We start from the raw sequence: 20,952 nt of genomic DNA, 5'->3' as shown, positions 1-20,952 counted from the left end.
TTGCTGCCTAGCACCCGGATGGGAAGCGTCAATACGCTAATATACAGTAATTTTACCCATCTGGACCCTTCCACTCCTACAAGAATCGACGTCATTGAGTAATTTTCCCCGGGCAGATCACCACGGTCAATACGGGGTGTGGGTAAAATACTCTTCACGTCTATCTGACTTGCTCACCACCACCACCACCACCACCATCTCTACCTGAAACATATCTTTTTTTTTTTTTTTTTTTTTTCCTTTTTTTCCCTTCTTTTTCTCCATCCTCACATATCCACCCTATTTACCTCACTTTTTACCTTCCACTTTCTCATCCCGCCAAACCAAACCAAACCCTCCCGCTCATGAACAACAACTCCCTATAAACAACATCCAATAACCAAACTGTCCAGAAAGCAACAATGACCTCCCCAGAGGTATCCCACCACCACCACCACCATCATTCTTCCTCCAATCAGTGTCCAGCACTAGCACTAGCACTAGCAGACCTCCCCCACGAAATTCTTCTCTTGATCTTATCCTCCCTCACCACCGCCTCCGACATTGCTCATCTGGGCTTGACTTGTCGCCGCCTACGTCAGCTCGTAACCTCGGAGGGGTGGCGCGCCTTTGTGATTGCGAGGTTTCCTTCGCTGGTGCAGAGCATCCCTATTCCTGCCCCTTCTTCTTCTTCTTCGCTGCTGCTGCTGGGAGGACAACGTGGAGGAGGGCAACAACAACAAAATGGAAGTGGAAGTGGCAACGGAAGTGGAAATGGAAATCGAGGAGGAGGAGGGAGGTACGCATGGCAGGACGTAGCGGAGAGTTTGACTTGGCAAAGTAGGTGTTGGGATAAGCGGGCGGTGGGGTTTTGTGCTATTTATCCTGCTGCTGACTTTGGGGCTGGAGCTGGAACTGCTGGAGCTGGACATGGACAGAGAGGAGGAGGAGGAGGAGGTGGGCAGGGACAGCAAAGGGGAAATATGTTCCAGTCGGTGGTGGATGCGCACTTTGACTTTGCGACGGGGAGGGAATTACTGGTCTGGGGAGCGGGGGAGGATTTGGTAGCGAGGAGGAGAGATTGGGGAGGTGGACAACAAAAAAGTAAGAGTGCGCCGAAGTTTAGTTGGTTTAAAGCCAGTGGGAAAGAGGAAGGGTTTAGGAAGGGGTATGATGATGTGAGGGCTTTGCATGTGGTGAAGGGGGATGTGCCGCTTTGTGGTAGTGGGCGAGGGAAGGGATCCGGAGGAGTCAAGAAACACGGAGGCGGAGAAGAAAGTGGAAACGGAAGGGGGTATGGAAGGGCGGTGGTGGTGGGGAGGGATAATGGGGATTTGGCCCTGGTGGAGGCGGAGGGGGAGAGGTTTGGGAAGAGGATTGTCAAGTTCAAACCACATGAAGGGGAGGAAGGGGAAAGACTGGTGCAGGATACGATTAACAGCGTGGATGTGTTGTATGATGCCCCAGGAGGAAGGAGGTTGGTGGCGGCGGCGACGAAGAAAGCGGTGGGCGTTTATGCTTTGCCGGATGGGGAGGAGGAAATAGGGGAAGACGAGGAGGTGTCACCGGTGGTGGTCTACGATCTACAGAGGAGCGTGTTGGACAGCAGCACGGCTCAGTTGTGCAGCGCAAAGTGGATGGGCGGTCAGGGGAATGTGATGGCTTTGGCGCTTAAGGGGTGTAGTGAACGACTGCAGTACCTTTCGATCACGGAGTCGGGGTGGACGCATCATACTACGGCGAAGAGTATCATCCGCTCGGGAGGCGTGGGCGGGCTGAGTATTCCTGATGCAGATATCTGTGCGAACTCGCTCTCGCCTGTCTACGCCAATCCCAACGAGCAAAAGTCGGGCGGGACAACACTGCTTCTCTCGGGATGGAAAGACGGTACCTGTCGCCTTCTGGATTTACGAACGTCCTCTCCGTATGACGCCGTCTACCAGGACAATATCCAGCCTTGGGACCATGTCGAAGCCATCCTCACCTACGGTACGGAGCGCTTCGTTGCTGGTGCTGGTAACTCGGGCGCAACCATCAAGATTTTCGACTTCCGATGGCCGAAACCCTACTCCTACACCTCGGCTCTCCCATGTCTGGGTCGCCAACCGTTCCCCAAGCCTCACCAACCTTTTTCCAAGGCACCCAACGCCTTTGCCACCGGCCGTGCAAGATGCGACTATCTAGCAGGCCTAGAATGTCACTGGCATTCCCTCTCAAAACACCTCTACTACCGGCCTAACGCAACCATTTTCCTCCCGCGCGGCGTGCCCGGCCATGAACACGACCGCAGCAACCAACACGGCTTCACCCGGACATGGTCCCTCGCCAAAGCCTCCGACTCGGCTCCCAATTTCTATCTTGGCGTTTCAGGAGGCGTGATAGAAGCCAATCTTCAACCAACCCCTTCCAGCCCTTCAAACCCGGTGGAAATCGACCCCATCTACGGTTACAACTACCCCTACTTCACCGGCCCATTGCCAGTCACCCACTCCACGTTCTCCTCCCACTCCTCGAGAAACCAGGCCCAGATAAAGCAAGGCGTGGCGGAAGAGTACACAACCGTTCCGATCAAGTACTCGCTCATGGAAACGGGTGATGGATTGTCAGTGGAAGCGAACGACAGATCAATTCGCATGCCGAGGATGATGGGCCCCTTTGAACCTTCTTCTGCTTATGCTAACCCTGCGTCACCGTTTGGGAGGGTTCCTCCCACGGCGCCGAGGGCAGATAGGGAGCGAGCGGCGGCGGCAAGAGGAGGACATGGAGGACGAGGGGGTGGGCATGGGCATAGGGGAGGCCCAAGTTTGGGATGGAATGGAAATGGGTGGGTGACGAATAGGGACGGGTCGGCGACAAGCCAGAAACAGGTACGGGAGCAGTGGAAGGAGGGAGTGGAACTGCCGGCGGGAGTGAGGAGGGAACATCACCGGTTGGACTTGAAGTATCAGACTACGAATGATTTTGTGGTGTTGTTGGAGGATGAGAAGGAGGAAACGGGGTTGGAGGGAAGGGTGGAGAGGATGGTTGTTTGAGTTTACATATATAGAGATTTAAGGGCATTTCGTTAAATGGAAAGATAAAAGCGCTTATAGACTCTGATGGCTTTACTTTTTTTTGTCAACATTCTCTCTTCAACAGGTGGTGATAACGGAATGTTTGTATGACTTGCTGTCCTTTCTTCGTCTTAGGAGAGAGCCAGGGTTGGGGTTATACGTGTATTTTCACCCTTTTATTTACAGTACACCGCGGCGAGGGCCCCGGTGAAGGGCTCACTGCGGGGGCGGGGTAAGCTACCTGCCGGTTGCCATGCCGGTTGCCCTGGGATGCCATTCCCGAAGCTAGATTCGTCACTTTGTAAATACTTGCGTCCAACAAGCTTGCAACACGCGACGGAGTAGTTTACGACCCCGCCCTCGGAAAGTGATAATTTGAAGTTGATGACTTGAGGAGCGCCAACTGGCAAACATTCCGTGTACATAAGAATATCCGAGCTGAATCTCAAGACTACCTCAACTCTCCCCTCTTCCCCGAATCCGTGGAACTTTTAGGCAGCAAAGCAAGCCGCCTCGGGACAACTTTATGTGTTGGAAACTTTGGAAGTCGACATCAATACCAAAACAACCTGCTTACCTCCCCTGGCTGGACCGGAGGCACCCATCTACAGAAAGTGGCAACATTCCGAAAGCGAGCTCCTGACTAAACACATAAACAAACAAACAGTGCCAGTGCCTTGCAGAAAGCGCAAGCGACAACCTCCTACTTATCGATCCAGCAAACCTAGGTACCTTCACATCTAGGGAAACACCACCCCGCCTAGATTGTAACCATGGCCTCCCGTCGCCAACTCTCTGAACCCTTTGCCTACGACTCCTTGAGTGACGAAGATCTCGACCTCATCAACTCACAGGCTACAGACGAGGGCATCAGCATGTCATCTTCACAACAAGACCTTTCCTTTGCCAGTAGCAAGGGCAGCAATGGCACGCCCAAAGGGAAGAACAACAACAACAAGAACACGTCCTCATCCCGCATCTTCAGCGGAGACGCAGATGTTGTTGACTTGACGGCTAGCAGCCCTACTACACCGAGCCATCCTTCCTCCGACAAAGGGCAACAGTTTCATGGTGGAGGAATGACCGTCCACGGCCTCGGTCAGGATCATGCCTTCACACCCATTCCCAAGTTCGGCCAGCCCACACAGCTAGTATCTCAGTTCACGCCCGTTAACACCAGCAACAACACCAAGAACGCTGCCAGCCATCACGGCAATGGTAGCCGCGGCGGCACCAGCAGCCACGCCATCGGCGGATCCAAGTACAACAACCTCTTCAACGACAGGGGCAAGAACCGACCCGAGTTTCACAAGGACTTGTACAGATCTAGCGGACCTCTCAAGGCCAATGCCCCGCCAAAGCCGTCGACGGAAATCAAGAGGAACAGCATGGGCATGCAGCTGTTCAGCTCGCTGGATGTGGATCCGGCACCGGCACCGTCGCCGTTACAGCCGGGTAGGGGAACGGCTTCGAGGGGGACTGCGGCCGCGTTTGGAGAGAATGTGTTTTACACTGATCCCGACAAAGCGAAGGAGGATCTGAAGGCGCTGTTGGAGGGTGGACTGGATGATGAGGAGAGTGAGGACGAGGGAGCCAAGGCAAAGACGAAGGGTGCGGTGTCAGAGTCCAAGAAGAAGGAGGAGTCGATTGTTTCTTCTACTGGGCATCTACCTGGTCTGGCTGTTCCCTTGCTGCCGCATCAGGTTGAGGGTGTCAGATGGATGATTAACCGCGAGCTTGGCCCTTTGAAGCGTGGCCGTGTTCCCAAGGGTGGACTTCTCGCAGATGATATGGGTATGTAGACGTAGACTCTATGTTGGTCTGTTTTTGACTCTATGCTAACTTTCATCTAGGTTTGGGCAAAACATTGCAGTCTATTTCCTTGATCATTGGCAACCGAAAACCCGAATCGTCCTCCGCCCCAGGCTGGAAAGCCCACTTCAAAGACATCAGCAAGGCCACACTTGTCGTTGCGCCACTGGCTCTCATCCGACAATGGGAGGCCGAACTGAAGGATCGCGTCATGCCCGACTTGAACATCAAAGTATGTGTTCACCACGGCCCAAAGCGATCTACAGTTCCCGCCGAGCTCGCCAAATATGATGTGGTCATCACTACCTACCAGATTCTGGTGTCAGAGCACGACAAGTCTCACCCCGACCCAAACAAGGGCGCCCAAGCGGGATGTTTCGGCGTACACTGGTTCCGCGTCATTCTCGACGAGGCCCATAGGTTGGTTCTGAAGGTCATATACTCCAAAGCTTCACACAGGCTAACATATGACACCACAGCATCAAGAACCGCAATACCAAAGCCGCCAAGGCATGCTGTGCCTTGCGCTCCGAATACCGCTGGTGCCTCACGGGCACGCCGATGCAGAACAATCTTGACGAGCTCCAGTCCCTCATTCATTTCCTGCGCATCGCGCCTTACGATAACCTAGCCGAGTGGCGAGCCCAGATCGACACGCCCATGAAGCAAGGCAAGGGCCACATTGCGATCCAACGCCTGCACAGCATCCTCCGCTGCTTCATGAAACGCCGCACCAAGGAAGTTCTCACCGAGAAGGGCGCCCTTGTAGCCGGCGGCAAAGAAGCATTGGCCAAGGCCGAAGAGAATGGCGAAAAGGCGCCTGAAGCGGCTTTCAAAGTCACGGAGCGTAAAGTAGTAACCATCGAGACGGAGTTCAGCCCCGCCGAAAGTGCCTTCTACAAGGCCTTGGAGGAGCGTGCCGACCAGAGTCTCGAGAAAATGATGAAGGGCCGCACGGTCAACTACGCCAACGCGCTCGTGCTGCTGTTGCGGCTGAGGCAGGCTTGCAATCACCCTAGGCTGGCGCAGACAAAGCTTGACAAGGACCGGGATGCGTTGGCGGTGGACTCGGCGACTGCGCCGACGCCTGGTGGCAAAAAGAAGAAGAACGCCTATGATTCGCAAAGTCAGACCAGTAGTGTGGATGACTTGGCTGATATGATGGGCGGGATGGGCATCCAGGCGAGGCAGTGTGACATGTGTCTGGGGGAGATGACGAAGAAGGAGATTCAGGAGGGGCAGGTGAGATGTCAAGGGTGTGAAGATAGTTTGAGCCAGTTGATGAAGGAGCAGGAGGGTACGCAGGGGAGCGTGGAGAGCAAGGAGAGCAAGAAGCACAAAAAGAAGAAGGTGAGTGTGGTGAAGGAGAAGGTAAAGGTTGAGAGGAAGACCAGAGGAAGGGGTAGGAAAGTTGTGGTGGACAGTGATGATGAGGAAGAGGGGGAAGAGTGGGAAGACGAGGAGGAGACACCTAAGAAGGACAAAAAATCTCGTGATAACAGGAAGCGAGTCATCGATAGTGACGATGAAGAGGATGAAGGCACCTGGCTCGTGGGCGAATCACAGAGAAGCGCACTCGACCTTGGTGTTGCTGGCGGCACAGAGGACGAGAACGCCGAGGGCACCGGCGAGGACATCGACTCCAACGAAGAGATCTCTGAAGACTCAGAGGACCCAGAAGAGGACAGCTTCGTCGTCAAAGATAGTGACGATGACGACGATGACGACGACGAAAGCGTCAACTCAGACGAAATAGTCGGCTCCGGCGACGAAGATGATACCTTCGCCTCGGTCTCCAAGCTCAGCTCGCAAGTCGTCAAGCAATCCGAATCCGAGGAATCAGAAACCGCCGCCTCCTCCTCTGAAGACTCTGCCATCTCGGACTCAGAACTCGAACACTCCTCCGAAACCGACTCCGAAGCCGAATACGGCATCAAGCGCACCCCCAAAGGTCCCGTGCAAATCTCCTCCAAGATCCACGAGCTCATCGCCATCCTCCGCCGCGAAGCCCCCACCCACAAGTTCATCGTCTTCTCCCAGTTCACTTCGATGCTCGACCTCGTCGAGCCCTTTTTGAGGCATCACTTACCGGACATCAAGCACGTCCGCTACGACGGCAAAATGCCCAACGACGCCCGCGAAGCGTCTCTGCATTCCCTGCGCAAAGACCCGCGCACTCGTATCCTGCTGTGCTCGCTCAAGTGCGGATCCTTGGGACTCAACCTGACGGCCGCGACGAGGGTGATTATCGTCGAACCCTTTTGGAACCCCTTTGTCGAGGAGCAGGCGATCGATCGCGTGCACCGGCTGACGCAGACGGTCGATGTGGTTGTCTATAAGTTGACGGTGAGAGGGACGGTGGAGGCGAGGATCCTGGAGCTGCAGGAGAAGAAGAGATTGTTGGCGCAGACGGCGGTCGAAGGGTCGACGGAGAGAGGGAACAAGAAGAAGAAGGGCCAGGGATTGAAGTTGGGGTTGCAGGAGATTTTGGACTTGTTCAAACATGATGGTAGTGGTAGTGGTGGTGGTAGGGCTGCTGTCTATGGTGCTGATCATGGTGGGTCTGGAAACGGTGAGGAGAATGCTGCTGCTGCTGCTGCTGCGGGGAGGACGCCGGCGAGGAGGACTGTTGGTGCGGCGGCTAATCATACGGGGGCGAGGAGGGAGCATGAGGTTTTTGGGCGGAGGTGGTGAGATGGACAGGAGCAATGGGCTTATAGATGAGGTTATGATACATGATGAATGGCTGGGCTTCGGTATGCTTGGTTTGGTCTGGAACTTGTCTGGGTATAGGTACAGGATGTTAGCATGTTATGTTTATGAACAACTCTGTTTGAGACTTGTCATTTCTTAGCAAGTCCTGAGGCTAGAACGAGCTGGATAAGGTTTGGCGTAATTATTGCTGTTAGGTAGTTACCCAATTCAAACTATATCATGATGACTGTCGAAGCTGATGATGTCAAGAACATATATATTTCTTTTGCACGCCTCGTAAATGCGGGTATTGCAACAGAGGAGCATTCGCTCTCTCTCCAACTATAATCTATGCATATTTCTCATCCATATCCAGGATATATCCTTCTCCCTCGTATCTCTCTACCGTCACTCACGACCGGAAAAGCTTCAGACCAGCCTCCTCAACGTTAACACCACCCATCTCCTCATCCTCCTCCGCCGCCTCTGCCTCCGCCTCATCTTCCTTAAGCACCATCTTCTGTCCAAACAGCGTGCCAAAGAACCGATCGATAGCATGCTCCTCCCACGACCTTCTATCCTCCGGCGCCATAAAGTTCTGCAACTTCTCATGCACCGTGAACCGCAACTTGCGACCCTTGCTCGCCTTCCGATCCACCTGCTTCCTCGTCTTGGCCTCCTTGAGCGCCGCCCACCTGACGGTCGCCACGGACTCTCCAGGCGCAGCGGAATCCGAACTGCGCTGGTCAACTAGCTCCTTGAGCAGCAGCTGGTAAAAGTCGGCGTCGTCGTAGATCTCAGCGTCTTCCTCGACCTTCTTGGCCGCCTGCGCGGGGGCGCACGAGCGCGGCGTGCGCGCCTTCTTGATCAGGCGGTCGGCGCTGAGGAGCTGGTCGTCAAGCACGGAGACGAGCGATTGGGAGCCTGCAGACTGCGCGAGGCGGCGCTCCTTGGTCATGCTGGCGGTGGTGCTGCGCACGCGAGTGGACCACTTGTCGAGGACCTGGCGGCGGTACTTGTTGGCGGGACCCTCGACGGCCTCGAGAACCTCCCAGATTTCCTGCGCGGGCGTGTCGAGCTCGATGGCGTCGCGCTTGCGCTTCTCGCCGGCCTTGGCCTTGACTTGCTCGGGGAGGAAGCTGTTGCGGACCGAGTCGATGGTGTTCCAGAGCTTGACGGCGGCTTCCTCGGCGGCCTCGTAGGGCTTCTCCTTGAAGTTTTCGGGCTTCTCGACGCAGTTGAAGGTGTTGGCGGCGATGAGGGCCTTTTGGAGACGGATGCGGAGGTTGAGGATGGAGTCGAAGATGCGGCGCTGGGAGCGGACAGCGACACCCTTTTGGGCGTCGGCCTCGGCGGCTTTCGAGAAGGTGGAAACGATCTTCTTCTCGTCTTCGGCCATGATCTTGCGGAGCTCAGCGTTAACGTCGTTCTTCTCGTCGTCGTCCCCAGACTCTTCGTCCTCATCTTCGTCTTCGTCTTCGTCATCTTCGTCCTCGTCCTCGTCGCTGGAGCCTTCTTTGTCATCCTCGTCGTCCTCTTCGGAATCGCCCTCTTCGTCGTCGCTGCCGGAGAGCAGAGCACCGTCGAGTTCTTCCTCATCATCCTCACCCTCATCGTCCTCTGTCTCCTCAGCCTCCATGTCGAACAGGCCATTTCGCTCGCCCTCCTCAGAATCTTCCTCGTCTTCCTCAAGATCCTCATCATCTTCCTCCTCTTCATCATCCTCAGAGCCGGACATAAAGTCAGCAGCAGTGGGCCTCTTCTTGATGCGAACCGCAAGGTCGTCCTTCTTGGGGGTCTTGGCTGGTGTCTTGGGCTTGGAGCTTCCACGGAAGGTGAACTTTTCCGACCAGTCTGCGTCATCCTCCCCTAGCGCATTGTCGCTGGAGATCTCGGCGTCTTCGTCGATGTGGTCGCGTTCGAGGTCCGCGGTATCTGGGTCGGCGAACTCTTCGGAGCCGGACTCGGACTCGCCATCTTCGAGGTCGTCCTCGTCATCATCTTCCTCGTCGTCATCAAAGTCCTCTTCGTCGCTCTCCTCTAGGGCCTTGCGGCTGACGCGGGTACCGCTGTATTCGGGGCCAAGTGTGGGTGCTTCTGCTTTTCGGAGCTTGCTCTTGCTGTTGGGTGTTGGTTATTAGTTGATGTTGTGTTTTAGAAAAGGTATTGACATACCCAACTGTGACATAGTGTTCCGTCTCGGCGCGTTCAACATCGCTGTCGGCTTCGCTTCCGCTCTGATCATCGTCACCATCGCGAGGCTCGGCTTCAGGATCGTAGTCTGTAGGAATGCAATATCAGTAACTGGGGGGGGGGGGGGGGGTCTTGGGGTTGTAGCTTCGTTTGTCATACCCTTTGCAGGCTTCTCATCGAACATGGAAGCCCGCAGCTTGTTGCTCTTTTTTGTGGTGTACAATGGCATGGTGGCGGCTCTGTCTGGTGGTGGTGGTGGTGGTTGTGGTGTTGGCGCCAAAGAAGAGGAATATTCAAGATGGCGCCTGGGGGAATGGATTCAATCAATGGGTTCTGAAAAATACAGAGGATCCGAATTGATGGAACAACGGGAACAACCCCACGCCCGAAAAAATCAGAGCTTTGCCTGGGAGAACGGGAAATTTTGGCGGTGACAGCGGGCAGATGGCAAAGTGGGGACCGATGAGCAGGGGTTCGGATGCACCAGGAGACGGGCTCCACCCACTGCGACCACTGCAGTGTTCCTCGGGACGCCAATTGGGGAAGTTGGGGAACTTCTGAACTTCACTCACTCTGACTTCAGTTTATGGCGATTTCATCTGTTGAAATCAACAGCCAATTCTTGCGTTTTTCAGATTTCTTGAGTTTGGTTACTAGGCACAGGGGCAGGATAGAAGATGAGACCAACAATAAGCCGGCTGTTACAAGCCACAAGACCTCTCCAGCATGAGAATCCACTGGTAGGTACCTACCTTTCCCCCGACTTACACATTTGACTCGGAGCTCTTGACCAACACATCCAATTATAGGGCCTCCCCAGAACTGGTACCATTCCACGTTTCCAACGCGGTCTTCCTCAGAAGCGTAAAATCAAAAATGTAAACAAGGTCATTGCCGTCTCTTCAGCCAAGGGTGGTGTCGGAAAAAGCACAATAGCTGGTGAGTGTTCCTCATCTTCTCACCTCATCCCTGTCCAGCCACTGGATCAGGGAAAAGTAAACAACATCACACATCGTACAAGTCAGAACATACCCCCACAGACACTTATCTATCCTCTTTATGGCTCAGCAAAATCCCTCGAATCCCCTTTTTCAGTTCTTTCTATTTTATACATCTCTAACCCAGTAGTCATAGCAAACCTCGCCCTCTCCCTCTCCCGCCTCGGCTACACAACCGGCATCCTCGACACCGACCTCTTCGGGCCCTCCATCCCGACCCTCTTCAACCTCTCCTCCCCCTCTTTATCCCCCTCCCTCAACCCGCACAACCAACTCATCCCCTTAACCTCCTACGGCGTCAAGACCATGTCCATCGGCTACCTCCTAGGGTCCGAAGACTCCGCCCTCGTCTGGCGCGGTCCCATGCTCCTCAAAGCCATCCAACAACTCCTTCATGAAGTCGACTGGTCCCACCCCTCCCTCGACATTTTGGTTTTGGACCTACCTCCCGGGACGGGCGACACCCAGCTTTCTATAGCGCAGCAGGTTGTCGTGGACGGAGCGGTCATCGTGACGACCCCGCACACGTTGGCGATCAAAGATGCGGTGAAGGGCGTGAATATGTTTAAAAAGGTGGACATTCCGATACTGGGGGTGGTGCAGAACATGAGCGTTTTCTGCTGTCCTGGGTGCGGGAAGGAGACGCATGTGTTTGGCGGGACCGAGGGGGTGAGGAAGGTGTGTGCGGAGATGGACATGGAGTTCTTGGGGGATGTGCCGCTGCATCCGAGCATTGGGGAGGATGGCGGGAGGGGAAAGCCGACGGTGGTTAGTGAGCCTGGGGGGAAGGAAGCTGAGGTGTTTATGGGGTTGGGGAGACGGGTGGCCGAGTTGGTTGGGTTGGGGAAGATGTCTTTTGAGGGGAGGGAGTGAGAGGTTGGGTGGGAGGGGTTGGTAAAGGAAGATGATGGATCACAGGACGGGTCTTCCAAGTCGAGGATGAACGGTACTCGAGTGTGTAGATGGTTTGTATGTGTAGCTATAAAGTATAAGATCTTTGTTGTACAGAGACTTCAAAGGAGGCATCATCTATTTTTCGTCTCAAGATGCTGTCACTATCGCCCCTTTTCTCCTTGGTTCCGTCCCTCATCAGATTAAGTCGACTTGGTAGGCGTGTCCGTATAAGGATCAAAACCCATACGCCTCTTCGCCTCGTTCCGTATATCCCACTTTTCCTCACCCCGTAGCCCGGTCGTCGACGTCTCCTCCAAGAAAAAGGTAAGAATGTGATCTGGAATCGACAGGTGTGACGTCTGCTGGAACTCCTGCAGGCTGCATAGTCGTATCAACATTTCCATGAGCGATAGTGACGAAGTGATGGCACCGAATGGTGACCTGGCCACGAACGAGTCCATGCTGTTGGGTTCCTTTTGAGCCCCTTGCACTTGTGTTGGTGTCTGGAACAGCTGCTTGCCATTCGCTCCTCCTGCTGGTAAAGATGATGTTGATGACAAAGGCGATGGGACGTATTTCCGTTGGTTCGGAGGCGTGTTTGGGTATGGTTGTAGGGAGACGTTGCGAATTTGATCAATGAGTTTCGAGTCGACTACCTTGTCGCGTGGTGTAGCTGATTTGAAAGACTGGATGCTGGACTTATCATCACCATCATCATCGTCGTCAGACTCGTCATCACTCTCGACAAAGACCTCCAAGGCGAGCCATTCAGGGTCCAGATGTGATGGCAGCCCTAACGCTTTCCTTAATCGACCTTCTTCTGCCGCGGTCGCAAGTTCAGTAGACTTGGTCTCTGCCAGCAGTTGTGCATCGATATCGGCTTGTTCATCATCTTCGGCGGCCGTGTCGTATGCTGTTTCTCCTTCTGAGGCCTCCGCCTGCTCCGGATCGGCGTACCATTGGCGTTTGAGCTCGATCGGATTCGGGGCATGAAGGTCTCTCTTCAGTAATAGCACCGGGTTGTTGTCGCCCTCCTCAGCATTACCGATGTTCAGGAGTCGTCCTGTGTCGGTGTAGAAGATCTTGGAAACTTGATGTATGGGAATGGAGTCTCGAATTCCAGCCATATCGATGCCGTCGAATGGCTCACCTGCGGCATCATCATCGTGTACACGTCCATCGTCGAGATCTTCAATGATCTCCAAGTGATAGGCATACTCGTCTGGGCGGCCAAGCATCGAAAGGGCCGAATCAACGGCAGCAGAGTACCCGTTTACGGGTCCATCAGAAGACTCACCGGGGCAGTATCCGCGAGTCTTGTCAAACTTCCAGCCTAGCGGTGTGCGAACCAGCCGTACACGAGCCTTGTGCACCACCTCTTGCCAGATGGGTTTCCGTTCACCTTGGCCAACACCATATGATGGCTCTCTGGTCCATGTCTTGCCTCCAGTGCTAGGAGTGGCAGGAACGGAACTGGCACTTTTCAGCTTGGAATGACCGCGGAAGAGCATGTAAAGAGATAACGTGAAAGAAGGCCCAATGGGGACTGCTCGGTTAGGGTTGTTCACAAAGTGTGAGTCCCCGAATGACAAGAAGGCACTCGCCTGCATCAGTCTTGACGGAGAGATGCCAGCATTCACTGTCGTGTTCATCCTCTCTCCAGAGGCAGTGATGGCGAGCTGGATCAGAGGGATCTCTCTGTCTATGCGGGCCAGTAGTTCCTTCATCTCCTTGATGATAGTTAGCAGCTCAACATGGTGAGCTTCCGACATGCGGGCTTTCTTGCCATCGGAGCGGGAGCTCTCTTCGGCAGTAGCAGCATCGTTTAGGCGCTTTCCGAGAGAAATGATGTCTCGATGGAGAGACTTGGCAAGAGGCACAGCAGCCTCGAGGAAGACATTGCCACGGCCAGATCTTGGACACAGCGTTAGTCACATTCTTGTAAGGGTCAAGGACAAGGTAAGCAAGAAGAGAGGTAGGTTGGGCATACTTGAACTCGATCAGGTCGATAGCTGGTGAAACAATCTGGAGTGGGGAATATTCGTATTAGCAAGGAGTCAGTGTCTTTGTTGGAAGGGGGATTAGCATTGTTGAACTCGGGATAATCATGGCCACTCACCTTGATCTTACTATCCAGAAGCTTCTGCAGCTTCCTGAGCTCGGTGTACACTCCTTTGTCGTCGACCGTCTTGAGCAGCCTCGAGCACTGGTTGACGGCGTAGGTGGAAGTGATTGCGATGCCTGATCTGATGGCGTAGTTGACCGCATGAGACCCGAGCTTGGCCAACAGTGCGTCCATGATTTGGTCAAGTAAGAATGTGTGGTTACCTATTTGATTGGTACGGTGTATATCATATTCCTGTCCTGTGTGGGAGTTTTATGTACCGACGGAACAGGTAGCTACCTTGATGCTCTCCGGCAGCAAGTGAACTTGAACTTGGGCGATGCCTAATTGTTAGTGTTCGTCCCGTCCGTTTGATGTTCAGGACCTCAAGAGTGACGTTGGTGGGCGGGTCCAGGGCTTCTTTTCGTCTCTTTTGGGTTCATGGACGGCCCGGCCTGGGACAGTCAGTGCATGTGCCAAGAGAGACCAGGGGTTTTAGTTCGTTGCAAAGGTTCGCACTGTGATTCTGCTGATCCCATTCCACTGAATGCCGGCTTTGGACGCACTTCTCCGGCGAGTGACTCTCCGAGTCGCACCGTGTGTGGCGGCAATCCCGTCCTAGCGCACACAGTAGACAACTGAACGGGACAAAAAATTGTCATGTACCCCGCCACCACTGCACGCCCTCCCCAATCAACGGTGGGGCCCTACAGCCCTTGCCAGCGTTAGGTTTCTTGATCCAAATCTCTCTCTCTTCGACTTGTTCGCTCGCTTGCTACGTACCTGAAGTTGGACGCGCCGACTGGACTGGTCACTCAGAGTACTACAACCAAGTACAGGTCGTCGTCAGGGTAAGTACGGTGTATAGAGGTAGTAGTTGATATAGGGCTGTCTGTGGTCGCATTAGCTTACCATTATTTTGTCTTCCAGTATAAATCATCCATCTCCATCTCCTGACTTCAGGATTCGCTAGGAAACTACCTTATACACACCCACGTCGCTACCCAGCCGGCAGAGTCGAAACTCATCTTTGCTGACCATCATCCTCATTCTCACCACTCTCCAGCCCACGAGCGAGACCCCGAAACCAGACACTTTCTATCGGCACCTTCCCGCGAATCACACGCGACCGCTACCTATCCAACATGTCTGGAAACGTTCAGAACAACTGGGAGGAGGCCGCCGACCAGGACGAGCGCCTGGCGCGCCAGGCCCAGCAACAGATGAACATTAACGCCGGCACCTTCCGCCCCGGGGCTGCTGCCTTCACCCCCAACGCCCCCTCCTTCACTCCCGGCCAGTTCGCCGCTCCCGGCTTCACTCCTCAGTACCAGCAGCAATATTACGGCGGCGCCCAGCAGGGCTATGGCGGCGGCGGCTACCCCCAGTACGGCCAGCAGGGCTACGGACAGTACAACAACAACCAGCAGCAGCAGCAGCAGGGTTATGGCGCTGTCTACGGTCAGCAGGGATATAACCAGGGCTACGGTAGGCCGCCGCTTGTTCATCTAGTCTTTCATCGAAGAATGTAGCTGATAGACGTGAATAACAGGCCAGCAACAACAATACGGTGGCTACCAGCAGAACCAGGGCTACCAGCAGAGGCAACAGCAGAACCGCGATGCGCCCAAGCCTGCCCCTCAGATCGTCAAGAGGCCAGAGCAGCCCGCTGCCCAGGCGCAACCAAAGGCCGACGCCCCCAAGCCGGCTGCCGCTCCCGTCAAGGTTCTCAGCATCGGAGGCGATGCTCCCGCCAAGGTTTTGAGCATCGGTGGTGATGCGCCCAAGCCCGCGGCCAAGGTTCTCTCCATCTCTGGCACTGCTCCCGCCAAGGAGGTGCCCAAGAAGGAGGCTGCCAAGAAGGAGGGTACCGCTGAGGCTGCCGCCAAGGTGACTGCTACCAAGGCTGTTGAGAAGACCGAGTCTGCTGCTGCTAGCGGCAGGACTTCGCCCGCTCCCTCTTCGGGCCGTGCCAGCCCTTCGGCCGCTAAGTCCGGCAACAAGGTTTCGCGCGACGTCGATGCTGTCGAGAAGGATATTCAGTCCGCCGATGTTGACGAAGAGACCCTCAAGGAAATCTACGGCAAGGAGCACATGAACATCATCTTCATCGGTCACGTCGATGCCGGCAAGTCTACCCTCGGTGGTGCCATTCTCTACGTCACCGGCATGGTCGACCAGCGTACACTTGACAAGTACAAGAGGGAGGCTAAGGAGATGGGTCGTGAGACTTGGTACCTCTCGTGGGCTCTTGACTTGACCAGCGAGGAGCGTGCCAAGGGCAAGACCGTCGAGGTTGGTCGTGGTTTCTTCGAGACCGGCAAGCGCAAGTACTCTATTCTCGATGCCCCCGGCCACAAGACCTATGTCCCCAACATGATTGGTGGTGCTTCCCAGGCCGATGTCGGTATCCTCGTCATCTCCGCCCGTAAGGGTGAGTACGAGACCGGTTTCGAGAAGGGCGGTCAGACCCGTGAGCACGCCATGTTGGCCAAGACCCAGGGTGTCAACAAGCTCGTTGTTGTCATCAACAAGATGGACGACCCTACCGTCAACTGGTCCGAGGAGCGCTACAAGGAGTGCACCACCAAGCTTGCCCAGTTCTTGAAGGGTACTGGTTACAACCTGAAGACGGATGTCTTCTTCATGCCCGTCGCTGCCCAACAGACCATGGGTATCAAGGACCGCGTGCCCAAGGATCTCTGCCCCTGGTATGATGGCCCCTCGCTGCTTGAGTACCTCGACAACATGAGCTCTCTCGAGCGCAAGGTCAACGCCCCCTTCATGATGGCTGTTTCTGGCAAGTATCGTGATATGGGTACCATGATTGAGGGTAAGATCGAGGCCGGTGTGATCAAGAAGGGTATGAGCTTGATCATGATGCCTAACAAGCAGGCGGTTGAAATCTCGGCCGTCTACGGCGAGACGGAAGATGAGGTTCCCGTTGCTCAGTGCGGTGAGCAAGTCCGTCTCCGTCTCCGTGGCATCGAAGAAGAAGAAATCATGCCCGGTTTCGTCCTTTGCTCGCCCAAGCGTCTTGTCCACAACGTCACCGCTTTCGAGGCTCAGATCCGTATTCTTGACCTCAAGAGCATTCTGACTGCCGGTTTCAACTGCGTGCTCCACGTCCACGCCGCTATCGAGGAGGTTACTTTCGCCGCTCTCCTCCACAAGCTCCAAAAGGGCACCAACAGGAAGTCCAAGCTTCCTCCTTCGCACGCCAAGAAGGGCGACAGCATCATTGCTCGTCTCGAGGTTACCGGTGGTGCCGGCTCCGTCTGCGTTGAACGGTTCGAGGACTACCCCCAGATGGGTCGTTTCACCCTCCGTGACCAGGTATGTTTCTTCTTGTCTGTTGCTTGATATGAAATTGGACTAACACGCTTTGTAGGGTCAAACCATTGCTATTGGCAAGATCACCAAGCTCATCACCGATACCTCTGCTTAAATGGTCAAGAGAAGATTGGTGTTTTCGGCGAATTCGAGCAAAGAAACTGCACTGCTCGAGTCTGAGATGTAAAAGGGATCAAGTACTTAGGCTTCACATTGGTTATTTGCTTGAGCGCGGGGAAAGCCTTAGCAATGATTCTGTTTACGTTCTTCGAGACGAAGCATTAGGGAGATAGAGCAAAATACCAGTTGGAATGAGAAAGTTTTGTTACGTTTGGGAAGTCCGGGTAACTTATGTCTCCAGGTTCGTTTTGCTTGACTTGATGGTGACTTTCGTTTGCCCAAACGTCTACTTTGGACCCGGAGGATATACGGATATACCCGTCCCGGGGACCCAGATCATTGAAGATCATTCAATGGGGACTGATGTCCCAAGAAAGCCAAGCTGTAACTGACGCTAGTCGACCATCCCAACTGAAAAACTCCCCGAGGAACAGGCGGGGAGAGCGGGGCCGATGACGAGCTATTCCCGTCGGAAGGAGATGCCGAACGGGCCTAGGAGGAGGGGCCGATTGAGCGGGTCCACTCCGGAGGCTACCGAGCGTATGAGGGGAAGAGCAAGGTGAGTGAGTCTATGACAACGACCGGGGCTTCCTTCATACATATTTGATTTGTAATTTCATCGTTATAAAAGACACCTTTTGAACCGACGAAGTTGCGATAGTTTATTAGAAAAACGAACTCTCAAGAACTCACAGGTTCACGACGAACGTAAGTTCCCAAACTCTTCTCATGACATCATGGCAAATCGGAGCTTCTAGCAGGTCCGATGTAAAAACTTAAAATATGATCATCTCAGCTTTTCTTCACTTTCCCATCCATCTTTTGAAAGTGTCTGAATCACAGTCTAGAGAAGAAGAGTCACTAATAAGTCGAACAGTAACTCGATTTCCAACATCTTCACTCACCCAGTCCACGGAAGACCAACACTTCCCCTTACTCACCATATCACGAACTTCCACAACTCGAAGAAGATATCTGTCAACAAAGTCACCATGTCCGCCCCCGTAGCAGCCTCCTCGGCCACCGTGCCCCCTATCGACGTGAGCAACCTCTTCTCCGTCAAGGGTCTTGTCGCTCTCATCACAGGCGGTGGTTCCGGTATGCCACTCTTCCATCTTTCCTCCTTTCTCGTCTCTCTTCTGCCCCCCCCCCCCCACCCTGATGCTTGAAACCCGACTAACAAGCCACCCTCAATGTAGGAATCGGCCTAATGATGACTCAATCCCTCGCCTCCGCCGGCGCCAAACGTATCTACATTGCCGGCCGCCGCCTTTCCGTCCTGCAATCCGCCGCCGACAAGATCAACTCCTCTCTCCCCCAGAACCAGAACCAGAACCAGGAACCGGTAGTCGTCCCCCTCGAATGCGACGTCACCTCCCCTTCTTCCCTCTCCTCTCTTGTCTCTTCCATCAGTTCCGACCCGTACACCGGCTATCTAAACCTGCTCGTCTGCAACGCCGGCGTCGGCGGGCCGCAGGTTTCTGTCGTTGACAAAGAGACTGGCCAACCGAAGAGTCTATCCGAGTTTCGCAAACAAGCTCTGGCGGTGGACTTTGACAAGGAGTGGGAGCAGACGTTTAGAGTGAATGTGGGCAGCGTGTGGTATACGAGTATGGCGTGTTTGGAACTTTTGGAGAAGGGGAATACGTTGGCGGCGCAGCAGCAGCAGCAGGAGGGACAGGGACAGGGACAGATGGTGTGGAAGGAGAGTGCTAGTCAGATTGTGGTGACGAGTTCGATTGCGGCACTCAATAAGGCGGCTCCGGGCGGGTGGGCTTATGGAGTGAGTAAGGCTGCGGCGACGCATGTGGGGAAGCAGTTGGCTGTGTTGTTGCCTAGGTGGGGGATTCGGTGAGTTTTAGTTCTTTTTCTTTTTTCTTTCTTTCTGTTTTGGTTGATGAAGGAGTAGGGGGATTGTCATGAAGGTGAAGAGAGAGAGAGGTGAAAGAAGTTGGACAGACTGGCGGCTTTCAAATGAGAAAAGCTAGGGATGTGGTTCGGGACGAGTGTCCCTTTAAGCCCGACTCCTGGAGGCTTCTTGGTTTGTTGTCTTATCGTGGATCCCCTCTCACAATGGGGGTTCTACCGCTTTTCAAAGAATACTTGCTAACCTGCTCTTCCTCGCAGCTGCAACGTAATTTGCCCCGGCCGTAAGTTATCACCACCCCCCTTATCCCCTTTTCGATCTTTTCATGGTAACTAACTTTGTCCAAAGTCTTCCCCTCCGAAATGGCCGCTCCCATCGTCCAAGCCGCTGGCGGCTCCATGACCGGCGGAGGCGTCATCCCTCTCGACAAGAAGACGGTCCCTCTCGGCCGCATGGGCGATGAGTTTGACATGGCTGGGCAAATCCTTTATCTGGCTTCGCGGGCCGGAGCGTACCTGAATGGAAACGTGATTGTCGTCGATGGTGGACGGTTGACTACGTTTCCTAGTACTGGGTATTAAGTAGTAGAAGATATAATCGTGCTGGGTACGAGGATGTGGAGTGTTGTTGGGGAAGGAGATATTAGATATGGACAGGTGAGGGAAAATCGGAGGTATGAAGGGGGTTTAGAGAATGAGAGCCTGTTAACTCTTCGTAGGCTTATGGTTGAATGCCGGATTATTTGACTGTTGAAATGAATGAATTTGACATTGATAACTGTCAACAATCCTTAGCAGGACAGAGAGACTATCATGTCTCGTTCCTAGTCTGATTTCTTCGACTGTACTATATAAAACCATGAGACAAGAGGCATGTCCCTAGGCTGCCCCGAGTCTTGATATCACCAAGAACGCTTTTAGAACACCATGTCCAGGAATCTCTGGTTACTAAAACTGGGGTCTTTTCGTCAGAGGAGGACATGTTTTTTTTTCTGTCTCTTTTTCTTCTTTAGTTGCTATCTGGATTGATGATTAGATAGCATTGTTTCTCGCCCATCACTCGACGTGCTCACCGTTTGGTAGAGGCAATCTGTGATATAACCGTAACCACGTGTAGATAGTCAATGATTTGTTTTGTTTAGTACTCACTGACAGAAACGAGATCTTCCTTGCCAAAACTCATTTGTTGGGTAGCTACTTACACATGCTGAAAGTTAAAGATACTACTCAGGTATCGATAGGTTCTTGACTCTCTCCATAAACACATGATGAATCCAATCCCACACGCGTATCGATGCCGTCGACTTTCATCTTCCATGTCGTCTCACGAAGTGGTGAAAAGCGGATCCAGCTCCGGCAACGTCGGCCTTGCTTTCCCCGTCCCCGGCCCTGGCCATCCCCAGAATTAGCCGATATCGTTCCACCGGTGACCCGGGTCTCGAACGATGTGCTTGGCGGTGATTCGGGGGAGGGTTTCTGGACCCGGGGGATGGTCCACTACGTGAGTAGTAGTTGATGACGGGTTGTGAGAAGGACAATACCATACATGGCCAATTCCATCACGCGGAGAGTCGGGCAGGTTGTTGGTCGGTCGGATGCTGAGAGTTACCTAGGTCCAGGTTCGGGTTGCTCCGTTGCCGTGGGTTGCTATGAGCTAGGTACCTATGTATGGGTCCTGCCCGTTAACACCCACCAAGCGCAACGCTACGAACGGCTGCGCTGTCAGACTGCCCGTGTGTGGGCCTGGGGCGCTAAAAGTGCCATTCAGGCGCTTCCATTCCATACGTAGCGGGCCACCGACGGGCAGCATTGACATTGACGTCATCTCCACGCGATTGATCAGTGAACCGGGGGCAGGAGGGGATGGATACCTAGGTACCAGCCTTGGTGTTGATGGAGGTCGTAA

At 54.1% G+C, this 20,952-nt stretch overlaps 7 protein-coding genes across 7 annotated transcripts; 5 read left to right on the top strand and 2 right to left on the bottom strand.

Moving 5' to 3' along the window:
- Positions 1 to 431: 431 nt before the first annotated feature.
- On the top strand, positions 432 to 3,011 carry B0T23DRAFT_287663 (uncharacterized protein; the record flags this gene model as incomplete). Its single annotated transcript, XM_062834259.1, has 1 exon — positions 432 to 3,011. A coding segment is annotated over one exon (2,580 nt), but the record flags the coding sequence as incomplete, so codon positions are not given.
- A 359-nt stretch (positions 3,012 to 3,370) lies between these two features.
- B0T23DRAFT_453848 (SNF2 family N-terminal domain-containing protein) lies at positions 3,371 to 7,791 on the top strand. The gene is made up of 3 exons (XM_062841188.1): positions 3,371 to 4,826; positions 4,886 to 5,264; positions 5,324 to 7,791. The coding sequence occupies exons 1-3, from the start codon at positions 3,806 to 3,808 to the stop codon at positions 7,536 to 7,538; spliced, it is 3,615 nt and encodes a 1,204-aa protein (XP_062693311.1). The 5' UTR covers positions 3,371 to 3,805; the 3' UTR covers positions 7,539 to 7,791.
- Positions 7,792 to 7,801: 10 nt separating this feature from the next.
- Positions 7,802 to 9,987, bottom strand: B0T23DRAFT_358812 (apoptosis-antagonizing transcription factor). The gene is made up of 3 exons (XM_062836208.1): positions 9,891 to 9,987; positions 9,714 to 9,819; positions 7,802 to 9,658 (listed from the first exon to the last, which is right to left on the bottom strand). Exons 1-3 carry the CDS (start codon positions 9,958 to 9,960, stop codon positions 7,951 to 7,953), a joined length of 1,884 nt encoding a protein of 627 aa, XP_062693310.1. The 5' UTR covers positions 9,961 to 9,987; the 3' UTR covers positions 7,802 to 7,950.
- A 270-nt stretch (positions 9,988 to 10,257) lies between these two features.
- Positions 10,258 to 11,602, top strand: B0T23DRAFT_420544 (P-loop containing nucleoside triphosphate hydrolase protein; the record flags this gene model as incomplete). The annotated part of the gene is made up of 3 exons (XM_062839737.1): positions 10,258 to 10,471; positions 10,541 to 10,670; positions 10,866 to 11,602. Exons 1-3 carry the CDS (start codon positions 10,409 to 10,411, stop codon positions 11,600 to 11,602), a joined length of 930 nt encoding a protein of 309 aa, XP_062693309.1. The 5' UTR covers positions 10,258 to 10,408.
- B0T23DRAFT_420543 (RanGTP-binding protein-domain-containing protein) lies at positions 11,497 to 14,107 on the bottom strand. The gene is made up of 3 exons (XM_062839736.1): positions 13,743 to 14,107; positions 13,614 to 13,648; positions 11,497 to 13,537 (listed from the first exon to the last, which is right to left on the bottom strand). The coding sequence occupies exons 1-3, from the start codon at positions 13,920 to 13,922 to the stop codon at positions 11,824 to 11,826; spliced, it is 1,929 nt and encodes a 642-aa protein (XP_062693308.1). The 5' UTR covers positions 13,923 to 14,107; the 3' UTR covers positions 11,497 to 11,823.
- Positions 14,108 to 14,555: 448 nt separating this feature from the next.
- On the top strand, positions 14,556 to 17,397 carry B0T23DRAFT_380652 (putative translation release factor erf3). The gene is made up of 3 exons (XM_062837222.1): positions 14,556 to 15,215; positions 15,280 to 17,063; positions 17,119 to 17,397. The coding sequence occupies exons 1-3, from the start codon at positions 14,873 to 14,875 to the stop codon at positions 17,173 to 17,175; spliced, it is 2,184 nt and encodes a 727-aa protein (XP_062693307.1). The 5' UTR covers positions 14,556 to 14,872; the 3' UTR covers positions 17,176 to 17,397.
- Positions 17,398 to 18,172: 775 nt separating this feature from the next.
- Positions 18,173 to 19,628, top strand: B0T23DRAFT_429076 (uncharacterized protein; the record flags this gene model as incomplete). Its single annotated transcript, XM_062840167.1, has 4 exons — positions 18,173 to 18,278; positions 18,380 to 19,031; positions 19,308 to 19,330; positions 19,396 to 19,628. The coding sequence occupies 4 exons, from the start codon at positions 18,173 to 18,175 to the stop codon at positions 19,626 to 19,628; spliced, it is 1,014 nt and encodes a 337-aa protein (XP_062693306.1).
- Between the last annotated feature and the right edge of the window lie 1,324 nt (positions 19,629 to 20,952).

This window comes from Neurospora hispaniola (assembly GCF_033458365.1).
Source record: "Neurospora hispaniola strain FGSC 10403 chromosome Unknown B0T23scaffold_4, whole genome shotgun sequence".
Taxonomy (NCBI): Eukaryota; Fungi; Ascomycota; class Sordariomycetes; order Sordariales; family Sordariaceae; genus Neurospora; species Neurospora hispaniola.
This window is presented reverse-complemented; position numbering and strand designations above follow the sequence as displayed.

What these genes read in the sequence shown, in the direction of transcription:
- B0T23DRAFT_420543 (XM_062839736.1), bottom strand. Translation starts at nt 13,922, where the DNA reads ATGGACGCACTGTTGGCCAAGCTCGGGTCTCATGCGGTCAACTACGCC. An exon ending in TTCTGGATAGTAAGATCAAG is followed by an intron (nt 13,649 to 13,742) that starts GTGAGTGGCCAT and finishes TCCCCACTCCAG; the next exon opens with ATTGTTTCACCAGCTATCGA. An exon ending in ATCGACCTGATCGAGTTCAA is followed by an intron (nt 13,538 to 13,613) that starts GTATGCCCAACC and finishes GCTGTGTCCAAG; the next exon opens with ATCTGGCCGTGGCAATGTCT.
- B0T23DRAFT_358812 (XM_062836208.1), bottom strand. Translation starts at nt 9,960, where the DNA reads ATGCCATTGTACACCACAAAAAAGAGCAACAAGCTGCGGGCTTCCATG. An exon ending in CGATGAGAAGCCTGCAAAGG is followed by an intron (nt 9,820 to 9,890) that starts GTATGACAAACG and finishes GCATTCCTACAG; the next exon opens with ACTACGATCCTGAAGCCGAG. An exon ending in GAACACTATGTCACAGTTGG is followed by an intron (nt 9,659 to 9,713) that starts GTATGTCAATAC and finishes AACACCCAACAG; the next exon opens with CAAGAGCAAGCTCCGAAAAG.
- B0T23DRAFT_453848 (XM_062841188.1), top strand. Translation starts at nt 3,806, where the DNA reads ATGGCCTCCCGTCGCCAACTCTCTGAACCCTTTGCCTACGACTCCTTG. An exon ending in ACTTCTCGCAGATGATATGG is followed by an intron (nt 4,827 to 4,885) that starts GTATGTAGACGT and finishes ACTTTCATCTAG; the next exon opens with GTTTGGGCAAAACATTGCAG. An exon ending in ATTCTCGACGAGGCCCATAG is followed by an intron (nt 5,265 to 5,323) that starts GTTGGTTCTGAA and finishes ATGACACCACAG; the next exon opens with CATCAAGAACCGCAATACCA.
- B0T23DRAFT_380652 (XM_062837222.1), top strand. Translation starts at nt 14,873, where the DNA reads ATGTCTGGAAACGTTCAGAACAACTGGGAGGAGGCCGCCGACCAGGAC. An exon ending in GGGATATAACCAGGGCTACG is followed by an intron (nt 15,216 to 15,279) that starts GTAGGCCGCCGC and finishes CGTGAATAACAG; the next exon opens with GCCAGCAACAACAATACGGT. An exon ending in GTTTCACCCTCCGTGACCAG is followed by an intron (nt 17,064 to 17,118) that starts GTATGTTTCTTC and finishes CACGCTTTGTAG; the next exon opens with GGTCAAACCATTGCTATTGG.